The sequence below is a fragment of the Mya arenaria genome, chromosome 5, assembly GCF_026914265.1.
Source record: "Mya arenaria isolate MELC-2E11 chromosome 5, ASM2691426v1".
NCBI lineage: Eukaryota > Metazoa > Mollusca > Bivalvia > Myida > Myidae > Mya > Mya arenaria.
In genome coordinates this window covers 32,501,048-32,517,234 of record NC_069126.1, presented here as the reverse complement: position 1 = coordinate 32,517,234, position 16,187 = coordinate 32,501,048, and the positions used below count along the sequence as shown (strand labels likewise).

The following is a 16,187-nucleotide window of genomic DNA, read 5'->3' as shown; positions in this document are numbered from 1 at the left end:
AGTAGGATATTGAATTTGAATATCACAAAACAGGATAAGTGTATTTATTTTTAAGATTCACTATATTTACAAATGTACATGTATATCAATTTCAAGGCAGTTACAGATGAACAAAATATTAATGTGCAAGATGTACTGGTAATTATTAGAAACATGTTCTCTTCCTAGACAGTAGATAGGTTCAGTAGATTTGAGTTGAACTCACACTTATCACAATAGAAGTCATCATCACGGATTACAGGTTCTTTACTGCACTCAGAGTGCAACCACTGGTCGGAGATGTCACACTGTACCCAGACACGTTCAATTCCCAAGAAGTTGTCCTCTGTCCAGCTTAATTTACAATAAATACCTGTCACGTCCGTTTCGTTTGTATTATCCCGTTTATCATGTTCATTTTCTTCTTTTTCAGTGGGCTTTGGCTCATCAGTAAAAGAAGTTTTCCTTGTGTATGTTTTTTCAGAGCCAATTTAATGTTCTTAGATTTTTTGCCTACAGTTTTTTTTTTGCTAGATTTTGCACTATTAGATTTTGAGTTAGTGTTTTTCTTCAGTGCTAGTGACATGTATTTCTTCTTTGCTTTAATTTCCCTTTCTCTAAATGCCCTGATTTTACTCAAGCTTTTCAGAGACATAGCACGTAATGAATCAGATGATGTGAGGTTGTTTGGTAGGTCATCAATTTGTTATTTTCGCTTCAATTTCTTCTGCGCAGCTGATGGGAATCTAAGTGCCTCCTTCAATGTTGGTGAAATAATTGAAGATTGTTGTTTTTCTGATCTACACGCAGATGCAACTGTTGCTAACATATCAAGTCCACAGAAAGGCTCATTCTCAACATTTGTTTCACTTTGTACAGCTGGCTTGCTTTGTACGTTTTCAGATGGTTCGCACACTAAGGCGGTTATAGGTTTGTTTGTCACAGTTTTGGGACATGTTGTTGATAGAAGTTTCTTGTAGACATGAAAACCCGGCGATTGTCCTTCAACATCATAGCTCTCTTTTATACGTTTAGTGTACTTGGATTTAATAGGTGTTGTCAGCGCAATTTCTAACGCTTCAAGAGCCAGCGATGATCCACTTGGCTGTTGATGATCAGGCTCTGGTATTTCAAGACTCGATTCTGTTGTGGATTCATCCAGTGATTTGGACTTTGCACTACCGAATGTGATACCTGGTTTACGATGCTCCTTTGTGATTACAGTACTGTCCACTTGGTAGATTCCGGATGAACGAAAGGCATTGATGATTGTTAAAGGCTTATAAAACTGAAGGAAGGCTTCTTTACTTTTTTCAGCAAAGTTCTCTTTGCTGATTAGTACACCAGGGCTGATTCTAGTATGGGACCTCACAACCTGGTGCCACCTTTGTTTCAGTGGTCCAAACACGCCTACATCCAGAGACTGCATTAGATGCGTAGCGTTTGGCACAATACGGTAAAGTTTGATGCCCCTTTTACAAGCTAGTTCAAATGCAGGCATGGATATGTGACTGCTCACACTATCTATCTCTATGCCACTGGGCGTTCCTCACCAGCATGCAGATGGAAATGATCTAGAAACTTTGCAAATGTAGAGGCATCTATCCAACCCTTTTTGATGTAGGCTATGTCAGATCCATACAAGGCACCCGTCAATGGATTATAGCCTCTGGGTTTAGATTCTGGATATATGAAATATGGAGACATTTATTTAAAATGGGCATTGGCCCATTTTGCCTTTCTAAATCAACTTCTCCAGAAAGCCGCCTGTGTAAATAAAACATAGGATACACCATAAAGTTCTGAAGCTTTTCTTATAGACTTTACCTTTTTTTCGATTGCGATAATGGCTCGCCTACATCTCAGGGCTTTCCCGGGGGATCCACTTTGGTATTTCTTTTTAATACATTTAGCTTTCTTCACAGCTGGGCTTTGATGTTTTGGTTTTCCCATTTCTGAAAATAACAATTCATGTATTTCAAGACACAATACTTAGTTCAAGTAAATAAGTGTTTTTTTTAAAGCTTTAAATTTTCAATCCAAAGTTCTATTAAACAAAACTATCATAGATATATCCTGGATATGTAAAAATGATCATTCAAATAATTCACTTGAACATTAAAATGAAAATAAGCATAAATATTCAATTTCTTTTGAAAAATACAACACAAAAAAGCTGTTTGACAGCTCAAAATTCATTTGAGAAAATCCCCCATTGAGTATCAATTTAGGAGTCACGTGATCCGTAACTACCTGAACGATCAATATCATATCATAACATGTGGCAATTTATACAGGCGGCCGATATAATTTTGGCTTATTTTGGGCCATAAAGGACATATTTGTGAACATTTTGATGTATAAATATGATGCATTTAAACAATACGTACTGGTAAGACTCCGATGTTTTCATTGAAACGCCATAATTTTCACGTACTTTTAAAAGAGCGATTGCGCATGTCCGATTGTCTGACACAAAAAAATAGGTCATGAAAGTCGCAATTTGTAAACAAATAATCGTTTGAATTCTTTAAAAAGGTTAACTCTTCCAATAATAACTAACTGTTTAGGATAATTTTTATTACAATTTTCATAATTGATTGTTTTCACCTGCTTTGATCCGGAACTAACCAAGATCCGGAATACCCCAAACAACTGAACAGATGATCACGTGACCGTGTATAGTGGGTATCAACTCTACCATTTAAAATATCAGAAAACAACAGTTTTTCATTCTGTAATAGAAACTATGAACATATAATAATCAATTGCATTTTTTCCAGTTCCATTACAACACATTCTTTTACAATTTCAAGCATCTGACTGAGTTTGGTAAAGTAGAAATCAATATCTATTTTTTTTAAATGTAGTTACATGGCAACACAACCGTGACCACAACCTTCCTTATCAGGAACCGGCAAGGGTGAGAAACTTGACACTGTATCACCTGTAATTTCTGCAAAAATGTCAACCCCCGTCACTCATTATTCGTTCGGGGGAGCCCGAGGGTGGCTGTGCCGCCCTCTTCATTCCTGGCTTGGGGGTCTGATCTAGGCCCTGGAAGATCAGGTCCGCCTCATCTAGCGGACCAGGCAACATGTGATCGCCGATCCTTTCATCGAAGAGAGGGGTTGTTGGCGTATGCACTGCCGCCACCCTGGTTTGCGAGGTACCATCGCTCTCCAGTACATTATTTGCTGTCGGGGTCGCTTGTAGAAGTTAGTTGGCTGCAACATTATAGGCGCCGAGGTACATGGCTGTTCTTCTCCATCAGCTATCATGAACGTCAGCGCCCCGAAATTGAGAGGGCATTTCCTCCTTGCATTGGTGAGACATCCCTTGCCATTGTGGCGGTGGTCTGCATGGTCCTCATCCTGGCCGGATCATAAGTGTTCATGGCTGGGTTTAGCGGCAGATGAGTGGCCCGCAATGTAGGACGGGGGACTCCTGGGAAGGTGGAACCGAATGCCGACCCGGTCACACCCCACGACCCGTTATAGCTGTCAAAGCCCTTCTGTACTCCATTCTCAGTCGCCGAGGTCAGCTTATTCATTGGTTGGGTCCAATCATCACCAACAAAGATAGGGTTGTTCGACTGGACTAGGACTTGGTTAACGTCACTCGGCCCCTTCTTGTTTACTTTGTCTACATGGCGCTTATACCTGTTAGTGTGCTCTACCAGTGTCTTGGAATCCTGGCACCTAAACCGGCACAGGATGCAATAGAAAGGCACTCTCTCCACCGGGATGTGTTCCTTCAGAGCGTGGTCCAAGACTTGCCATTTACGACCTATTCTGTCGCACCGGACACACCGATACATCAGGCCGCCATTAGCAAACTTTCTGTCCATCTGAAATAGAGCTCGGACTTATGAGTAAATGTAGTATAAGCTGTGGAAGAGGTCTGTTTTAGTTTTTACCCATTACCAAAAGGACAACCACCCCCTTCCAATGAATATTTTGTCTGCATATAAAATATACAACCAAGTTTGTTTTGTCTCTGTCACATACAGCTTATGATTTTACCCTAGATTTTGAAATGCTTTTACGCTACAATATATGTTAACATAAGACACGTTTATTGTTCACACAGCAATTTGATCGGAATTATCGGAAGGCAGGTCGTTACAACCACATAAAAAGTTTACATTCACTTCTTAATGTTAGTTTGCACCACAGTTAATATTCAGTTTCACCACTAGACTATGAAAATCACTACTGGCGTTTTAAAGCCTATTTACTATAGTTCTTTAGCAATAATAATGATTTGCTTCTTGCTACCCTTTGTGCACTAAAATAAAAAAAGAGATGCTTAATTAACGAGGTGACTCCCGATCTCAGGTGATTCACACTCGGTAGGTCGACCCTCAGCTATCACTGGTACAGGACCATCGGCTAGCCGTCTTCGGGGCTCTGCAGCCCATCTTGGTACTGTCCCACCTCGGTACCGCTTCAGCTTATCATGATGGAAGAGGCGCTCTCGCGCTTGTCGAGCTGGACGACGAAGTTGATCGGCGACTGTTTCTTCTTGACCACGTAGGGCCCATCAAATGCCTTCTCAAGCTTCGGTGTCACGCCAACTTTCCGCATCCCCCGGGGACGCCACACCAAGTCGCCGACTTTATACTCAGTTAGCGAGGCACGCGTGCCATACACCTCTTTGTTTCTAGACGCGTATCGACCGAGGTGATTTCGAGCTACCTCGTGTGCTTTGAGCATTCTTGCTCTCAAAGACCTTGCGTAGTCTCCCCTTGAGGTAAAGTCATCTTCGCCACTTACAGCCTTGTGGAAGACGAGCTCTGCTGGCATGCGCACTTCTCTTCCTATAGTTAGTATGTTGAGCGTGAGCGATGTTGCACGGCTTGGCGTTGCGCGGTACGCTTCGGCTAGAACACCAAGGTACAGGTCCCAGTCCTCTTGCTCTTCTTTAAGGTACGACTTAACCATCTTGATAAGTGTTCTGTTGAATCTTTCCACTTGACCGTTGCACTGTGGGTGTGGAGGGCTAGTTCGAATCTTTCGCACGCCCAATGGGTAACAGCTCTTTGAAAAGGCTACTCTCGAACGCTAAACCCTGGTCGGTGTGGATGCAGAGTGGTGCACCCCATCTTGACACGATGCCCTTCACAATCTTCTCGGCGCATACATCTGCTGTCTGCCTCGGCACGGCCCACACTTCGACATACTTCGTAAAGTGATCAGCGGCAACGAGGACGTAACGGTTTCCCCTGGGTTTGACCGAAAGTGGATTCATGAAGTCTAGCTCCATGGTGCGCCAACCCCTATATGTCCCCTGGGCGCTCTTGCCGTCTTTTGGGGTCGCTTGTCTGCTTCACAGACGTCACAGGAGCCGACATATAGCTTAACGTCCATTATGACGTTATACCAGTAGAAGGCCTTAAGTAACTTGGCCTTGGTGGCTTTGATACCCATGTGGCCGCCAGTGACTGCGTCGTGGACAAGGCGCATCACATCTTTTCAGGCTGTGTGGTACAACTAGCTGAGGCCAATTATCAGGATTCTGAGACCTGAAGGCGTCACCATCATGCAAAGTCAGGGTGTCCCAGATCAGCCAGTTGTGCCGCGCCTCAGGACTCTGCCATGCATGGCTTAGATGAGGGTTTCGTACCCTCGAGTAGACGGCGATAGACTATCCCGATGCTACTATCCTGCAGCTGTAGCTCAGCAATTTCGCATGCCTTATACCCGTCAAGCCAGTTGCACAGACCCGACCCTGTCCCAGTTGCCTGCAATTGCTCTGCTCCGATAGCTCTTACAATTTTTGAACCTTCAACACTAATAGCTACCTTACTTCCGCCCGCTTCCTGGCGTATGACACCTGGAAAGTGCGTCGCAGTGGCCCTGCAGTCTACCTGATCGTTACTCTATCTCGAAGTTGTAGGAGGCTAATCATTTTTCACATAAAGGGCACACGAATGATTCATTTTCATCAAGTTCATAATTTTAGCAGTCTGTGTGCATCCATTAATGACAACTGTCACATTCAACCCAAACACGATCTGCTGACACTATCAATTAGCAACACTATCGGCCGATCAGGTCCTGCATGCCTGTCTAGGTGGTCAATGAACATGGCCAATGTTGGGTTGTTCATCCACCCATTGGGTGTATATGCTATGTCCGACCCCTCCAGAGACCCAGTTAATGGATTTTAGGCTTACACTAGGGGACACTAAATAAGGGGACATCATCTTACCTGAAGCATTACCACAGAACATAACTGTAAGTCTTTCTTTTCCACTTGTTATGTGAGGGACAGCCAAGTCCTGTCTGGTTGGTCCTATGACTTTTCTTTTTTTATCCCATATTTAATCCTGCCTTATCTGCATTTCAAATCCAGCTGGGGTTTTCAGTTAGATCCTTACTGACGAGAAAGTCCCTGAAATTGTTACACCATTGGTCAGTTTTCTCTTTTGACACCTTTGACCGTTTCTTTTCCAAAACGGAGTCATATCTTGTGCTAATGATTTCGTTATTCTGTTTATGAATGAATAGTACCATTTCTTTCCTGGTCGTCCATCCTTAAATGGCACTTTCCTCTTTTCTCTCTTAATAACACCCTGCAAAAAGTCTAAAAACTCACATATTCCTGTATCCCTTTGCGCCATTTCTTTTAGCCAGTTTGTCATGTATTTTTCTTCAGCTTCATTAAAAATTGTCTTTGGTCCTTTCACTAACCACATAGCAACAAGGCTGTCCAACGTCTGTACAATACGGAGTATGGTAAATCACTATTGTCTTATGCTGCCTTTTCTAAAGATACTGACTGACTTACACTGAAGAGGGCTTTCCGGATTCTCTCCCTTTTCCCCGGTGACACTTTTTCCCATACTACTTAACATTTTTTAGCTTTCATCTGAGATGGTGTTGATGGACACTTTGCGTTTAGGACCCATTGTCTGAAATGCAAAACAAATACAACACATGCGAAAGTCTTGATTCTATACATGTGGTGACAAGTGGTAATGAAATTAAGAAATTTTCATAGGGCCATCAGATCAATTTTGTATAAATGCACAGAGTTTGCAAATGAATTAATATGAACAAGCTAAAATATTACATGATGTTGTCGGGAAAATGTGTTTTTATTTATGCACAGAAGTATCTAGCTTCTTGATTTATGTCCCTGATTTTCATAAACAAATTACTAAACTGTACTGGGCCTTAATAATTGGTAGAGTTTTATTAAGACTACAGTAAATATTCTTCACAAATGCTTCCTCTCAATACATTTATGTTTATAAATACTCAACACGTTTTTTTTCCAATATGTTAATTATATTTCGCACCCCCGATTAGTATTTAAAATGCATCTATCCGATGTTATTGTTTCCCACATATGGATATTGTCAGCAATCTTTCCGGCTCTAAAATTGTCTGATGTATTTTCAAGTTTTACTTTAATTGATGTACCTACATTGTTTATTATTTCCAAAACGCCTTCGTATATTTCTTATCCATATCCCTGCGATGAGATGGTCGGTTCACGCGGTCGTACCTTGATAATTTTTGATACCGTAGTAGTTGCTGTTGTTCGTTTGTCTGTGGTACGCCCCTCCCCCCACCTCCCCTTTTCAATAAAAAAGGCTTTTTCTGCGACGATTTTGTAAGCAAAAGTTTGGATTCATCAGGTCTTCATTTTTTCTTGCAACTTCGTTGCAGATGGCTTGGTGTCACAAAGGGGCTTTTATACAAATCTCTTTTTATCCTCTCTATTCTTCCCTCATTGCAGACAATTATCCTCAGTCAATTCCTTTTACGTGTTACTTTGCTTTAACACATGGTATGTTTTTAATGTTGGCACCACAGCAATGTACATATATTGTTGGCGCTGTAGCATTGCTAAGTCATGAGACTTTGTATCTTTCTTCAGTTGTCTCCAAGCTTGCTTTTCAACTTTTGGTCCTTGTAAATTGTCACCGTTACTTGGTCGTTTATGATTTGCTGTATGAGCTTTAACCTTCTCTGGTTTTTTCTTCTTCTGGAAAAGACTTACACTTACTCAAAAAGTGTTGGAACCGAGACCGTCCTGCTTGTTTGCAAATTGGATCTTTGGGTCTGGGCACTTCTGAACGTTGAGGCAAAACCTTTGCATCTGCAAGGGAGTGTACCTCATCTAACAAGCTAGTAATTGCTAGAGATATTTAAGAGATGCCAGTGTCCTAGAACGGAGCTCAAAAGCAAATTCCTGTTTCATAAGAGCTGGAAGTGAAGGATGAATGAGCCTGAGCCAAGTGAGGACTATGACATTTTTAACAGTGGGAGTAAGTTCCTCCTCATCCGCAGGAACCTCGCCATTGTGACTGGTAGACCCCCCGCCTTTGAGAAGACTGTCTTCAACAAAACTTGCTAGACGTTGATCCTATGGCCTTTCTCCTGGTTCCAACTTAATAGCACCAAAATCAAGAAAGTGGCCACCAGTTGACTGAAAACCAAACTGCAGTCTTGCCAGAAGGAATTTCTTTACCATTGTGTTTCTTGATATCACTGGGCAGTAGTTGGCAATCTGTCCCAACAATAACTCTAGGTGAGCAACCTTTTGAGCAGCCGTTCGCCCACCTTGAACTCCATCATCATCATAATTGAAGTCATTTGCAAAATTCCTCTGCATTGGGTATGTCTAAAATGAAGTCAGTGGGAAATTATTATATGGGGTTTACCATATATTATTCATTTTGAATACCATTTTCAGCATATACACAATTCAAAGGATTAGATTGATAACAAGAGTTTTTTGAAGACAGTGCACTAGGCTATTTGCAGAGTTGCATTAAACAGTTTTCCAGTCAATATCAGGATCCAGATTATTTAAACAGACTGACCGGATTTACCTTTAAGCACCTCTGGTCAAAGAGCAAAACAGAGCCTTAATTTGAACGATATGAACCACGTAAGCGACACAAATTGGACGTTCACGATCAGCTGCAAAAATAGTTGGCTATGAGAGCAGGCTGGTTTTCATTTTAAACATCAAAGTTCTGGAGAGAATTCATCAGGCAGTTTTATAGTTATTTACAAAAAAAATAAGGTTTTAATGAATTTTCCAAAAAAATAGAGGTTTTCACAGGTTTTAAAGGTTTCACTTGCTATGAAACCTGGGGACTATAGATCCAGTTTAGAGCTCTTGATAAGGAGAGAATCACTTGCTGAAAATCATTTGTTAATCTCTCAAACCCTGTATTATGTGGCCACTCGGTGGAATCAAGTCTACCAGACAATCCAAAGTACCCACAATATACATATGAATTATGTACTATATTATTAAAAACTTGCCAAGCCAGTTAGTATCTCCCCTCGTTCAAGCCTTCCCTCAAACTCCTCCAAGTCTTCCACAATTCTTAGCTAATGTAGTTTCAGCCCGACCCTGTTCCTTGGCTTTTCTTGGATGATTAAACAGCATACCTTATTGATGCAAGTAAGAAAATTACCCTCTTTTGGAATCCTGAAAGGATAGTATGTAAAATGCTTACAAACTGCATTCAATCCACTAAAATATGGCTGAAAATTGTTGAAACAGGGCTTATAAGACCAAAACACACACGCATTCAAATACTAGTTTTGATAATATACTACAAAGAAAAAAATCTTAACGGTCACAAAAGGGCGCACATTAAAAATGCAGAAAGTTGATTTTCAGCATTTTACATCACAGTCAGATCAATTTCCCCTACATATATACGGTAATGCTTAAGATTAATATAAATTTTCCTATTTCTTAATTTATGTGAGCAGTCTGCACAATAGTTTCTTTTTGACTCGGGGACTTGCCCTATCGGGCAGACAGCTAAGAATTTCCACTTGCTTGAATAAAATTAACTCATGGACGAGTTAAGAGTGACCTTATTGAAAACGCTTGGCGGCAATTTTTTTCATCAGCATGCCTGACCAGTGTTTTAATAAATCATTCTGATTAAAGGACCAGTGGTTTGGAGAATATACTGACAGTAATAGGACTTTTCAAACATATGTAGGGTTTTCGGTTAGAATGATTTAAGCAGACAACAATTTACCTACTACGTTGAACTACAACTTACTCTCATAAGACATGGGAAAATAATCTGCCTTCCTTGAGGGTGGGCTGCAAGATCGAGATCTGGACCTCAAGAAGTCTCTGGAGTCATATGAATTCTTGTCTCAGGAGTGGCTTTTTGGTATTGACCTCATTAATATGATTTATTTACTGGAATAAATTTTATTGCGTGGAAATGCAGAATTTTATTATTTTCTTACCTGTGTTTCACGCTTCAACGTAAATGTTGAAGTTCAGAGTATTCGGCTAACCACATTTTCAAGCAAAATCTGAATATTTTATTACAGTATGACTGAACTGTTTTATGCCCAGAGGACCGTCCTCACTTGTCAGGTCATAAGAAAAAATACTCTAATATGAATGTTTTATATTTGTAGTAGTGCTAATGTAAAGTCAACACAAGGGTGAAGGCAAGTACAAAAGGCTATGTCTATTTAACAGTTTAATGCACAATCTACAGTTGCATGTTATCCTATCGAGCTATAGTTAATGACTGACGCTGGAGCGTGCCGGGCTCCGCGGGCTCTGGCCAATCACGTGGTCAGTCTATCTATAGTCCGTTCCATAGATATAGAACATCTTCCTCGTTCTGGAATAAAATAAGTTATTGCATTACACAATGAGATGCTAATACCAATGTGGATTAGTTGTATACATTACATGTAAAAACAATAAATCGTGCTAGTTAACCACTGCTCCTACATTGTTCAAAGCACAGGTAAAGGAAAATGTGCTTATCAGCATTTGATCGCTGATTAGTGGTTAACCCAGTTCTGATCATAGTTGCGCACATTCCTTCTCACAAATCTGCCACACCGTGTTACATAAGGGGAGCCTGATTCACTGTTTGAATTGCTTGAAGTCGGAATTTGACCTGAGCTGACCGACTGGGGCGCATCTGGGGAAATCGGAGAGCTAGCCGAAATGTTGTAATCTAAAGGCAGGATGTCTGACACAATTTCATTTGTTTTATGTAGAACTTTGCGATTTCGGCGGTAAATTTTTCCATCTCGTGTTTGTACAGTGAATGACCTCGGTCCATTTTGTTGCGCGACTTTTGCAGGAACCCAAATTTTTCCTGTTTGAACTCTAACAGAGTCATTAATGGATATGGGCTTTAATTGCCTTGATGATGAATCGTGATGCTGCTTTTGCTTCGATTTTGTATGAATAGCCGTCTGTTTCACCTTGCTAGCATTCACTATTTGGGGCAATAGAGCTTTGTTTGTGATTGGCAAAACTGATTTGGTTCTGCGACTACAAAGTAGTTGAACAGGGGTGTATCCACAATCTAGTGGCGTATTTCTATATTCTAATAAAGCAAGGTATACATTTTGACCACTATCTCTTGCTTTTTTCATAATTTTCTTCGCAATACCTACTCCGCGTTCAGCCAAGCAGTTACCCTGGGGATGAAGAGGTGAAGACGTTTGATGTTTGAAATTCCATGATTTTGCAAAATCAGCGAATTCTGAGCTCGAAAATTGAGGCCCATTATCACTATGTAAAACATCGCAAATTCCATTGCGAGCAAAATGTGCCTGCAGTTTGTGAACAATCGTACTAGATCGTGTATTTGTCAAATGGTCAACTTCAAAAAATCTTGAATAATGATCAATCGTAAGTAGATAGTCTCTGCCGTCCAAATGAAACAAGTCTGTTGACAAAACTTGGTACGGTCATTCTGGGAATTCTAGAGAGATCATGGGTTCTTTCGTATTTGAATCTCTGTGAGTCAAACATATAGGGCATTGCAACACGTGTTCTGTGATCTGCCTTTGCATGCCAGGCCAAAACAAACAGTCTTTGGCGCGCTGTAAAGTCTTGGTTACACATAGGTGACCTGTGTGAACCTGTTTAACCATTTCTACTTGCAGGGATTTTGGAATGAGGAGTGTTTGACCTCTGAAAAATAGTTCATCTTCGAATGACAATTCGTCCCGGTGATTCCAGAAATCGGTTACCGCGGACTCGCAGTCTGACCGCGATTCCGGCCAACCTTGTAGTATAGTCCGTTTCAATACTTTCATGTCATGATCGTCTCTAATAGTCTTATTTTTTCAAGACGTGAGTCGGTTACAAGAAGCTGTCTTTTAACCGAATGGACGTGTGTGTCCAAACCTTCAATCAGTGTCGGGTAAGTTTCATTTACTGAGTGCCTTGACAAGTAATCAGAAACGGGAATGTCCTTTCCGCGTACGTGTTCTACTGTTACGTCATACTTTTGCAGAGATAGCAGCAATCTCTGAAGCCTGGGAGGGGCTGCCGACAGGGGTTTTTTCATTATTGCAGAAATCGGTCGGTGGTCACTGTGAACTATTACGTGTCTACCATACCTAAACTGATGGAATCGCTTACAACCAAACACGATTGCAAGGAGTTCGCGTTCAATGTTTGCGTACATTTTCTCAGTATTAGTTAAGCTTTTTGAAGCGTATGCTATGGGCCTACCGTCCTGCCATAAGGAGCATCCGAGCCCGTTTTGTGATGCGTCACATTCTAAGACTAAGGGCTTCTTTGGGTCAAAGTAACCTAGAACGGGTGAGCTTGTTATCGTCTCCTTGACCTTTTCGAACGCGCGTGTCTGCGGCTCATCCCAAAAGAACTCGATATCTTTCTGCAAGAGGCTCCGGAGAGGGGATGTGGTTTCGGCGAGTTTTGGCGCGAATTTGGCCAAGTAATTGACCATGCCGAGGAATGTTTCTAACTCTGCGCGGGAGTCCGGCGTTTTGAGTTTCACAATGGCGTCTATTTTGGCATTGTCGGGTTTGAGGCCATGACTAGAAATGACGTGACCAAAGAAAGGGACTTCTGTCGCTCCGATAACGCATTTGTCGGGATTAAATTTAATGCCTATTTCGTGTGCTCTATTGAGCGCTTTTCGCAAATTTTCGTCGTGTTCTGACCGTGAGCGACCATGTATCAAAATGTCGTCTACTATGGCATGAATTCCGGGCAAGTTTTCAAAGATTTCATTGCATTTCTGCTGAAATATGTCGCCTGAAGATGTGATGCCAAATGGGAGCCTTAGGTATCTATATCTGCCGAAAGGCGTACTGAACGTTGTAAGTAGGGAAGACTCGTGATCTAGTTTGACACTCCAATACGCATGCGTAATATCTAGAATACTGAAATGTGTAGCCCCACATAGCTCTGACGTCACGTCGTCTAAAGTCGGCATTGGGTAATGCGGTCTACGGATTGAGTCATTTAGAGCCTTTGGGTCAATGCAAACCCTAAGTTTACCTGTCTTTGGCTTTTCTACCAAAACTATCGAATTTACCCAGTCAGTGGGTTCGGTGACCTTAGTGACAATTCCGTCTTTGACCATGCGGTCGAGTTCGTCCTTAAGTCGTGGTTTAAGAGCTTCGGGCACTTTTCGCGGGGGGTTCACAACGGGGACTGCATTTTCCTTAAGGTGTAATTTCGCAAACCCTGGAATTTCCCCAACTCCATGGAAAAGCTCTTTGTATTCGGACATTACAGAATCCCTAGTCAGTACTTGGGGCTCTTTGGGGGAGTTTTCTACAGAGTAGGTCAGCTTGATCAAATTCAACTCTACTGATGATCTGAGTCCTAACAATGGAGGGGCACGATTTTCAACAACATAGATTGTAGCCATGATTGTATCAGATTTGTGGCAGCAGGGAAGACTCACTTTTCCAAGAACCTTGAGAAGGTCGCCTGAGTAAGAGGTCAGTTTGCTGTCGGGGGGCTCGAGAGGGGCACTTAATTTTAGGCGTTTGAACGTTTCATGTGAAACTATGTTGCATTCACTGCCTGTATCAATTTTGAAATGTATTGGTACTTTGCTAGGACCAAGAGTGATGGGAACGAAGGCACGGTCTGGCGATTGTGATAAAGAACGTGTGCTTACCATGTCGATGTAGTATTCCGGTGTGTCACATGAATATCCACATGCACCGTCTACAGCACTAGCGTCAATGTCATGTACAGATTTGTGGTAATTCTGGTTACTTCTGCACATATGTCCAAAATGATTTTGTTTTTGGCACTTGTTACACAATTTGCCAAATGCTGGGCACTGAGTTTTGGTAGGTCCGTGCACTCGTCCGCAATTGTCACATGATTTCTCATATCGTTGATATGAACGTTGTTGTTGGCGCTGCTGTGGTGGTTGGCGCTGCTGTTGGTGGTTGTCTGGCGGTGGCTTACGTCCGTTACGTCTGTGTATGGCGTCCACGGGTGTTGGGGTGACTGGCGGTGTGTCCGTTTGCGTTGACGTCAAATTCATGGTTGCCATTTGAGTCTGGCAGTACTCAAAGCTTTGAGCTATCTGGAGTGCTTTGTCAAGCGTTAGCTTCTCTCCTTCATTGATGAGTTTTTCCCTTATTCTTGAATTGTTCGTGCCGAAAACGATCCTGTCTCTGATCATTTCGTCTTCGTTTGCGTTGAACTTACAGTCACGTGAGCGTAGTCGTAGTCGAGTGACAAATTTGTCGATAGTGTCAGCTCCTTGAACTTCGTTGTAGAATCTGAAGCGCGCGAAAATTGGGTTGAGTTTTGGCTGGACGTGAGCTTGAAATTTCTTGTAAATGGATTTCAGGCTCTTTTTCTCGGCTTCAATCAGAGTCCACGCTTGATGAACGTCGCGGCCTTTGTCGCCTATCCACAAGAGAAGATATGACACTTTCTCTATCTCTGATTTGGAGCTCAAAGGTCCAGTGAAGATGAGTTCCACGTGTCGCTTGAACCTTTCCCACGCCTCCGGGAGGTTTGTACTGTCCCAATCCATGCACGGAGGTGTAATTCCTGACATATCCATATTTCGCTGTTATGAATTAAGTCCAAATAATGTCAAGATCACTGTCACAGGACTACGTAATTCGTCTATTTTCTGACATCATGTTTTATATTTGTAGTAGTGCTAATGTAAAGTCAACACAAGGGTGAAGGCAAGTACAAAAGGCTATGTCTATTTAACAGTTTAATACACAATCTACAGTTGCATGTTATCCTATCGAGCTATAGTTAATGACTGACGCTGGAGCGTGCCGGGCTCCGCGGGCTCTGGCCAATCACGTGGTCAGTCTATCTATAGTCCGTTCCATAGATATAGAACAATGAAGGTTTCTCTTATTGTATCTTACTTCTCTTTAAACGGCATGTCATTTCCCTAAACAGTCATTGGCAATACTGCAATGAATGCACAAGCACATCTTGAAAAAATGTGGGGTTTTTTGTTCCTTACTTGTACTTTCATTGCGATCGTATTCCAGTATTCTAATCAGATAACATGTTAATGTCACGCCCATATACCCTAGGTCTAGTTGTTCTCTTGATCAGCTGTCCGTTTTCACATCACTCCACATAAATCCTTAAGGAATGATATAGTCTTGGACTCATCACTTGATATTGTAACTGACCCCGGATACACAAATTAACTCCGTCCAGTGACTGGTTCAATTTATTTAGGTATAATATACACCGTATACCACAAAGTCAATATGCATATATATTGTTACGCCCCCGGCCGCTATGCTGGGGATGAGCTGATCAAGCAACTCCTTTTGTTCTTCTCAGTAGAGTTTAAGACGAGGATTTAAGTATATTTTCGTGCCTTACTTTCCGGCATTTAGTCGAACCGCTGTGTACTTTCTGCTCATGTACTTGTGTATAACTCAGTGATAAATAACAGGACACGATGAACAGTTTAACGAATGTTTAATATTGTGTATCTTGTACTGTATTAAACCACAATGCAGTTACAGTTGAATCAATGTGTACGCATCAAACATCGGAAACAGTATGAAAATAACGCGGTCACAGCAAAACAATCGTTTGAAAGGCAGGCTTTCTGGCACGGCAAGCGACATGTGTTACATGTACAACAGCATCAGGTAAATGTGACTTTATGCATTCGTTATTCTTTGTAAAGTGTGGTATTTTACTTGTTTATAATAATTATTGCTTTTATTCTTGTATAAAAGTGTTGCTCCAATGTGAACTTCTTGTTTTAAAATGCTTTTCTATCTTATTTTTAGGAAATGTCAAGAAATGGAGCGTGACGGGTCTTACAGTTGAGTTATTCTGGATTGCCTTGCCTTCTCTATATGAAAAATCCGGATCTTATATACTGTCTCAGGTGGGCGCACCCGAATAATAGGGCATTTATGGGCAAATTTGGGCGACGTCCC

The 16,187-nt window shown here is 41.6% G+C and overlaps 2 protein-coding genes across 2 annotated transcripts; both read right to left on the bottom strand.

Annotated features, from left to right (window-relative positions):
• Positions 1 to 685: 685 nt before the first annotated feature.
• On the bottom strand, positions 686 to 6,093 carry LOC128235624 (uncharacterized). Its single transcript, XM_052950430.1, has 2 exons — positions 6,009 to 6,093; positions 686 to 1,503 (listed from the first exon to the last, which is right to left on the bottom strand). The coding sequence occupies exons 1-2, from the start codon at positions 6,091 to 6,093 to the stop codon at positions 686 to 688; spliced, it is 903 nt and encodes a 300-aa protein (XP_052806390.1).
• Positions 6,094 to 10,509: 4,416 nt separating this feature from the next.
• On the bottom strand, positions 10,510 to 14,815 carry LOC128235623 (uncharacterized). Its single transcript, XM_052950429.1, has 2 exons — positions 13,688 to 14,815; positions 10,510 to 10,618 (listed from the first exon to the last, which is right to left on the bottom strand). Exons 1-2 carry the CDS (start codon positions 14,813 to 14,815, stop codon positions 10,580 to 10,582), a joined length of 1,167 nt encoding a protein of 388 aa, XP_052806389.1. The 3' UTR covers positions 10,510 to 10,579.
• Positions 14,816 to 16,187: the final 1,372 nt, after the last annotated feature.